Below are 8,640 nucleotides of genomic sequence, written 5' to 3'. Positions count from 1 at the left end.
GAGGGAGAGAGGGAGAGAGAGAGAGAGAGAGAGAGAGAGAAAAACACACCCATGTTCTCACGTCAGTTGGTTGCTTCCCACATACCCCGACCAGGCCAGGGATGGAACCTGCAACCCAGATACGTGCTCTTGACTGAGAGTCGAACCCGAGACCCTTCGGTGTGTGGGCCGATGCTCTAACCATGAGCAATGCCGGCCAGGACTAGAAATCGTTTTTTAAAGCCTCATTGAGTCTGCGCCACAGCAATTCTTTGACCTAAACTTTCAGCATCCCCCACTCCTGCCCAGGAGCATGGATCCCCTGCTGCTACTTGATCCTTTTGGGCCACAGGTTTTTTATCTAAAGAGTGCTCTCTATCCGTCACCCAAAAGTTGGGAAGAACAACCAATGCCAGACTTAAGGTCAAATGGCACCATGACCCCTATATATACTGTGATCATATTAATTTAACTTGGTTGTAGGAAAAAAATAAAACTCCATTTGTTTTGGGGTGCTAGCAGATTAACCATTTATATGTAATATTCCTTACAAAACAGGCACCATGCGGGCTGTGCGGAGGCACCTGTTTTCCCAGCTCTCAGCCCCGGGCCGGGGCATTGTCTGGGAGTGGCTGAACGACGATGGCTCCTGGATAGCCTATGAAGCCAGCATTTGTGACTATCTGGAGCAGCAGCTGGCCAGGGGCAACCAGCTTGTGGACTTGGCACCTTTGGGGTACAACTACGTCGTCAACTATGCCACCCACATACAGACCAACAAGGTTTCGAACTACTGCCGTAGTGTGCGGCGCCAAGCAGGGCCTCCTTACCCAGTGACCACCATCATTGCTCCGCCAGGCCACACGGGAGTCGCCTGCTCTTGCCATCAGTGCCTCAACAGTGGCGGAACTGGCCCTGTGTCAGGTCGCTATCGCCACTCCATGACCAGCCTCCCTGCATACCCTACCCCTCAGACCCCCCAAAGGACTGCTGTTATCTTTGGGGCCCACCAGGCCTTTGCCCCATACAATAAGCCCTCACTCTCTGGAGCTAGGTCTGCACCCAGGCTGAACACCACCAACCCCTGGGGTGGGGTGCTGCCCTCCTTGGGGAACCAGCCCTTTTACTGCTCCAGCCTCTCCCACCTGGGACCTCAGCGCCAGCCCCCAGGATCATCCACTGCCAGTGGAGCCAGGTATCTTGTGTTATTGAGGGTCGTTTTGTCCATCTGTGTACCTTGTCAGCAGGCTTGAGTTTTGCTTTTCCTTAGTTGGGAAGACTCACCCAAATAGCTGCAGACTTAGCACCTGCTTCTTTTGTTGTTTCTGCTATGTCATCTGCTTTGCATGTGCCTTGTGGTGCCACAGCTGTCGACAGCCTTGCATCCCACAAAGCTTTGACCTCTGGGACTTGAGTGTTGATAATTGCCACACAGGTTAAAACCAGTAATCCCTCCATTCACTCAGGAGAATCGCACTCTCTGTGTAGAGCAGCTAACCACTTTTGACTGTGCCTGTGTGCCATGTAGCTGGTACCATGTGCCTGAGAACATTTCACTGACATTTCACCTCATAGACATGGAAGGTTCAGTCCCCTCCTTAAGTCCACAGTCTTGTCCAGGAGAAAGTTTTGAGCTCAGCGTTGGTTGAGGGGAGAGCAAAATGTTGGGGAGGGGCACTTAGGAGGTGGCAACAGGTGACATAGGACAGTCCCTCTGTGCTGATGCAGTCCAGCCCACTGTCTATCAGAGCTCTCTGCACCTGAGAAACAGGCCCCATCCAGACCAGTTGGCACTTAAAAGTGAGAAAAGTTCCTGGAGTGGCCAGTTGGGCTGTGCTCCTGGGGTGCTCAGACACCTGTCACTGACAAGGGCCTTGTCATTGATCATTACTGAGAGTGTTGGGTTTGGAGAACATTTTGAGAATTCAGAGTGGTAGTTGGGATGGGGGCTGATTTCTGAGATAGGGTGACCTGGGCAGGTAGTGACTGGACATGTGGGCCCATGGCTGCCCTATTTCTCAGGGAGTCAGCATCTTGTTGATTTGCACTGCTGTGAGCCAGTCAGCATCTTGTTGCTGCCTCACTCACCCAGCTCCATCCTTGCCCACTTGACCACAGTGAGGGCTGAAGCTTTCTAGTGTGGCCAAGGCCTTGGCAGCATTTTTTAAAGCTGGGTTTCAGAGGACCCTGCCAACTTCTAGCAGACACAGTGACAACTGCCATTCACTGAGTACATGTTAAGCCAGTCCCATTGAGCAGGCTCTGTGAGTGATTTCATTCATCCTCAACAGCCATGTGGTGAGTGGTGTCCTCAGCTTACGGGTGAGGACATTGAGGCTGACAAGGTTGGCAGCCCAGCTAGCAAGTGGCAGAGCTGGGATTAAACCGAGGCCCCAGAGTGGGCCATGTGGGACACATGGAGTTCCTGAAGCTCTCTTAAAGGCAGAGGAGAGGAAGATAGACGGTATCTGGAGGGATGAGTGTGGAGGAGTCCGACAGACAGGATAGGAATGGGTCCTGGGTGGTCAGGGCATCTTCCTGGGCATTTTCTCCTGAGAGTTGGGGCATGTGAATCTAAGATTTTTCTGGGAATTGGGAGCACAGGGAGGTTTTACTTGAGCCTTCTCTGTGGACTTTTACACAGACATTAGCAAGTAGGACTCTGTGTGAGCCCAGTTCCACCCAGTGCCCTTTCGAGGCCCCTCCAGTATGTGGGTCAGTCTCTTTTAGAGAGAAGTGTGCTATATCTGCCAGCCCAGAAGGATTATCCGTAGGGCTAGAGCTTCTACTAGTTCGGCTTTGCCTAGCCTCCTGGGCTTCTTAAGTTCTTACAAATTATTTTAAGGCAAACTTCTGGATGATTCTAGAGGTGGGATTCTGGGATTGAGCCAGGCAATTTATAAGCTTGGTTGCTTTCTCCCAGTACAGGGCTTCCATTGCTTTCACCTCCCCAGCCTGAGGCCTGAGAGACTGTTGATGTGGGCCCAACTGGTACAGGCCAAGCAAGTTACTGAAGGGAAAGTGGCTGGGCCAGACGGTCTTACCTTTATTGCTGGGCCATCCGTGTTGGTGCTTGTCCTGTATTGTAAGCCAGGAGGGAACCAGGCCAGCTGGCTCTGTTAGTTGAAACAGCCTCAAAGGGACCTGCCTCCTAAGGTGGATGTTCATCTTTATCTCCTACAACTTTTTGGGAACTGGGAGGGGCGATCTTTACTTGCATGGGCCTATCCTCACTTAGAGAAACTAGGTTTTCCTGTATCTAATTTGTAGTGGGGCCCTCTTCAGTTAACCCTTCTCTGATGGGTGTTGTAGAGCCAGAGGGGGCTTAATAAATGGCTGACTTCTTAACCCACTGAGGGTGGGAGGATTGAAAACACTTGGCAACTTGGTCTCCCTAGGGTCTGTGGTATAGTTCTTGAAGCCAAATGAATGCCAACAGCATTAGGTGAAAGTTACCATGTTTGTGGAGGAGAGGAGAAGGCAGCAGGGCAGGCAGTGCCATGCACTGGGGAAGCCTGAGAACCAGCTGTGTTTAGTGGTAGCCACTGGAAAGAACACATGAGTAAAATAAAAATGTGTGGAACCCATGTGGTTTCAGATAGCTTCTTGCTCAATCTGGGTAAAACCTTGGCGGACTGATTTCCTTGTGCCCTGAGAGGCTTTCTGAGTAGGCAGCAGTACATGGAGAAGGTACACGATTTGTCACTGAGCTGCTGGATTTATGTAAATTTCCTGGTCATTGAAGTTTATCCCTTTAAGCACCAAACTTACGTTTTAATGATGTTGGATGGAAAACTTTCCAAAATGTGTCATGCATACTCTGTCTTCTTTAATGGAGGGTGTACCAGCTTGTGCATTTTAATGACTTGAGGTGGTGATTATGCCCAGCAGCCTGTTGCTGCTCTGGTGTGACTAAGCCTCGGCACGCTTTGTCTCTGCACTAAGCAGCCCTAGAAAATGGCTCTTGCAGTTTGCTTTCATTTGTTCTGTTCTTACTGCCTGTCTCCCTCCCTCTAAGGCAATGGTTCTCAACCTTCTGGCCCTTTAAATACAGTTCCTCATGTTGTGACCCAACCATAAAATTATTTTCATTGCTACTTCATAACTGTAATGTTGCTACTGTTATGAATCGTAATGTAAATATCTGATATGCAGGATGGTCTTAGGCGACCCCTGTGATAGGGTCATTCAACCCCCAAAGGGTCGCGACCCACAGGTTGAGAACCGCTGCTCTAAGGGCACCCTACTCCCTCCTGCTGCTGGCCAGGCTCTTTAGGTTTGTGTGATTTGAAATCCTGGGTTCCAAGTGGGACTTTCCTCCTGACTCACTGCAGGTTTCTGGGCCAGCTCTGTTCCTTTTCCAGGTCTCTCTTTTCACCTCTTAAAATTAAGTAGGTGGATTGGCCAGTTTCTGAAGTTTCCTTTTGCTCTAATGTTGCTGTTGGTTTCAGGGTTTAGTGAGGGCTCTGCAGAAAGGTGTTCGGCAGCCCCTCAGCTTTCCTGTACCCACTTTGCTCCTCTGAGACCTGGAAACAATGGGTGCTGATCAAGCCTCGTAACTGCCCTGGGGGTCTTTTGGAATTATTTTCATCTTACAGGTAGAGAAATGGAAGCTCGGGAAGGGGACTCGACATGCCTAAGGGCACACAGCTTTAAGCAGGAGCAGGCACTGGAGGTGGGGTGTCAGATTCCACATCTGCCGCTCCTTGTCCTGTACATGCCGGTTGGTGCTGGCTTCCTGGTCTTTGGGAAGCTGCAGGGAGGCCTTACATTTCCTTACTCTTCAGCCTCCTAGCGCTGCCCCTTACCTGGGACTGTCAAGTTCTGTCTGTCCTCATGTGTCATGTTCTCATCTCCATTGGGAAGCTCCAGGAGGTGGTCTCAGACAGGAAGGCCAGGTAGGCTTAGTAGGTAGACCCAGGAAGGTGAGAGGCAGAGAGGGAGGCTTGAGGCAGTGACTGGGGGAATTCTCAGAGAAGGGCACTGCACACAGTGCCCCACAGAGGGAGCCTGCTGTTAGTCTGAGCCCTTTGAGGATGATGGAATGGATCGATGACCACCAAGGTTCTGTCCACCCTTGGGACTTCCCATCTTGGGAACCACTAGATCCTTTTTCTGCTTCATTCTCTCTGATCAGAGCAGGGAAATGGGGGGAGGAGCTAGGATAATTCATGGGGGAAATGGCCACATTGGGAGACCCCTAAGCAAATAAAACTTAGTCATGATTCCTGGTTCTTGGTCCCTGTTCCAGGGTGAGTTGCCCACTGGAAGCCTCATTGCATATCTGTTTTCTGCTCTAGTTTTTGAGGGGATGAAACACAAAATTAGGTCTTCTCCCTTGGATATGTGCCTCTCTCGGGTGAAGGAAGACCCACTTCCTGGAGCCCCTCTGGGCCGGTCGTGCTGAGCCCACTCAGTAGCCCATTAATTTTGTGCCATTGTAGAGCCAAACTTCAGCTTTCTGGCTTCCTGGTTAAGGGCTCAATCTCCTCGCTCCCTGGAAGTTGGCTTGGGAGATGAAAGATGACTGGGAGGGCTATAGCTTCTTGAATTCCTTCATTTACAGAAACTGAGAATTGCAAAAATAATCTACTTTCCTTTTAAAAAACAAATGGGGGTCCTAGCCGGTTTGGCTCAGTGGATAGAGTGTCGGCCTGTGGACCAAAGGCTCGATTCTAGTCAAGGGCATGTACCTTGGTTGCAGGCTTCTCCCTGGCCTGGGCCCTGAACAGGGCTTGTGCAGTAGGCAAAACCTTGGTTGCAGGCTTCTCCCTGGCCTGGGCCCTGGACAGGGCTTGTGCAGTAGGCAAATAATCGATATGTTTCTCTCACACCAATGTTTCTGTCTTTCCCTCTCCTATTCTCCCTAAAAATCAATGGAAAAATATCCTCGGGTGAGGATTAACAACAACAACAAAAAATTCAAAATAACACCAAAAATAAAAATAAGAAAACAAATGGGGGAAGAGGCTCAGAAATTAGGGTAGGGAGTTGAGGTGGAGCTTGTTCCAAATTAAACAGAGTTTAGTGGGCCAAAACCTTAGCCCAGGTGTCCTGAACTCCCAGCCCCTCCATTGCATTATCAGAGCACTCTAGGTCCAGTTCCATTGTTCTTTTGGGGATGAGAGTGGATAAGGAGGGCAGGTAGCATGGTCACACAGGATATTCTGATTGGGAGAACAATCTAGGAATGAAAACAAGACAACCTCTTTCTTCACTCAGACATACCAGAGCACCTGCTGTGCTACAGACCCTGTGCGAGGCGCTGGCAGCTTCAGCACTAGCGTGGTGTGAGGTTTTTCTGGTTTGGATCAGAACCAGTCAGCTCCCTGTAGTTTCCACCAGCAGGATCTATGACCTATGGCTGGTGGTAGGGAAGGATCTGGGGCAGCTTCTGGAAGTATTTGCTGTAATCAGGCAAGTTGTTGGTTTACTGGCAGATGTAAGGGTAGCACAGTAGACTGAAGCTGTCCATCATTTCCTGAGCCACCTTCCCAGTACCTGGTTCATGGCTAGGCTCAGTAGAAAAGAAACAAAGGCCCTGTCCTTGACAAGTTCCAGTGTATGGATTAGGTGGAAGGGTTTCATAACTCTTTCTATTTCATCATTTTTAACAGGGGCAAGGATGGATGGGAGGACACAGGAACCAGGATTGGGGGTGTTGGCTGTCACCTTGGGCCATCTACACCAATTCTCCAGTGCAGGGCTCCCCCCAGCCATAATGGCATGGATTTGTTATCATTTAAAAATATAATGGCCCCTAGCGCAAGGTTGTGAGAGGTTGGCCTGACAATGGCCAAGAACAAATGGAAAGGGCAGAAGCCCAGGAATGTGTTTCACATAGCCAGCCCAAAAAAAAACTTCAAGGGTAAAAGTAAAGCAAAACCAGTTACTATGAATCTTAAGAAGATAAACATTGTGAATGCTGAAAAAGCTAAAAGAATGAATGAAGCTTTTGTGGACATACAGAAGGATCTTGCTCACTTCTCTCAAGGCCTTTCCCTCGAACATCTGCAGAAATAGCTGGCTCTTCAGCTGAGTCAGGAAAACAGACCAGTGAATGTTGATGAAGCTACAAGATTAATGGCTCAGTTGTAATGCACCTAGTGATGCATCAGATTCCCCCCAAAGACCAATAAATTAAATGCTTTATACAATGGCCTAGCCTGGTCTGTGTGGCTCAGTGGTTGAGCATCAACCCATGAACCAGGATGTCAGGGTTCGATTCCCAATCAGGGCACATGCTGGGTTGCAGGCTTGATCCCTAATGTGGGGTGTGCAGGAGGCAGCCAATCAATGATTCTCTGTCATCATTGATGTTTCTCTCTCTGTCTCCTTTCTCTAAAATCAAAAGTGTATTTTAAAAAATATTTTTATTGATTTCAGAGAGGAAGAAAGAGGGAGAGAGAGAAACATCAATGATGAGAGAGAATCATTGATTAGCTGTCTCCTGCACACCGCCCCCTCCCCCCCCCACCTGGGGATCGAGCCGGCAACCTGGGCATGTGCCCTTGACCAGAATCGAACCTAGGACCCTTCAGTCCGCAGGCCGATGCTCTATCCACTGAGCCAAACCAGCCAGGGCTCAAAAGTGTATTTTTAAAAAGATATAATGGCCTAAAGCCAAATTAGTGACTTGAACATAGTCACTGTGAGAAGCAAGACCTTTTTTTTTAATCCCTTAATTTTGAACAATTTTATATTTACAGAAAAGTTACAAAGAGTAAAGAGAGTTTCCATATCTCCCTTACCTGACTTCTCATGTTAACAACTTTCATAACCATAGTGCAGTTTTCAGAACCAAAGAATTGTCATTGGTGCAATACTATTAATTAAACCAGTTTTCAACCACTCATCTCATTCTGTGTCTCATTCTTTGCATCGTTGTCAATTCTCCTCTTTCTACCATCGTGACTGTTCCTTGGTCTTTCTTCATCTTCCTATAACCCTGACACTTTCATAATTACTTTGTCAAATGTCTCTTAATTTGGGTTTGTCAGATGTTTTCTTATAATTTGGACTGAGTTTTTGCAATCTTGGCAGAAACTGCAAAAATGGTGGTGTGTCCTTGGAGCATTGTTTCTTGGGGTTCCTGATACTGATTGGTCATATTAATGGCAATGTTGGTCTTGATCACTTGTTAGAGTGGCTTCTGCTGGATTTTTCTTCTACAGCTACCATAGAGCTCTCATTTTTTTTTTGTGTGTGTGCTTATTATAGTTTTTTTTTCATGTTTTTTTTAATCTTTATTGTTCAGATTATTACAGTTGTTCCTCTTTTTTTCCCCCCCAAAGCTCCCCTCCACCTGGTTCCTACTCCACCCTCTACCCTTACCCCCCAACACTGTCCTCATCCATAGGTGTACGATTTTTGTCCAGTCTCTTCCCGCACCCCCACACCCCTTTCCCCCCGAGAATTGTCAGTCCACTCCCTTTCTATGCTCCTGATTCTATTATATTCACCAGTTTATTCTGTTCATCAGATTTTTTATTCACTTGATTTTTAGATTCACTTGTTGATAGATATGTATTTGTTGTTTATAATTTTTATCTTTACCTTTTTCTTCTTCTTCCTCTTCTTAAAGAATACCATTCAGCATTTCATATAATACTGGTTTGGTGGTGATGAACTCCTTTAGCTTTTTCTTATCTGTGAAGCTCT

The 8,640-nt window shown here is 48.0% G+C and overlaps 1 protein-coding gene and 1 pseudogene across 3 annotated transcripts in view; both read left to right on the top strand.

Moving 5' to 3' along the window:
- Positions 1 to 8,640, top strand: part of DTX2 (deltex 2, E3 ubiquitin ligase) — a 37,837-nt gene that overhangs the window by 11,598 nt on the left and 17,599 nt on the right. For all 3 annotated transcript variants that reach the window (XM_005879148.2, XM_005879147.2, XM_005879146.2), the window contains exon 3: positions 538 to 1,174. In XM_005879148.2, the coding sequence (XP_005879210.1) occupies positions 538 to 1,174 (637 nt within the window). The remainder of the gene's footprint in view (positions 1 to 537; positions 1,175 to 8,640) is intronic.
- Positions 5,866 to 7,180, top strand: LOC102243401 (annotated as a pseudogene).

Source organism: Myotis brandtii, unplaced genomic scaffold, assembly GCF_000412655.1.
Source record: "Myotis brandtii unplaced genomic scaffold, ASM41265v1 scaffold583, whole genome shotgun sequence".
NCBI lineage: Eukaryota > Metazoa > Chordata > Mammalia > Chiroptera > Vespertilionidae > Myotis > Myotis brandtii.
This window is presented reverse-complemented; position numbering and strand designations above follow the sequence as displayed.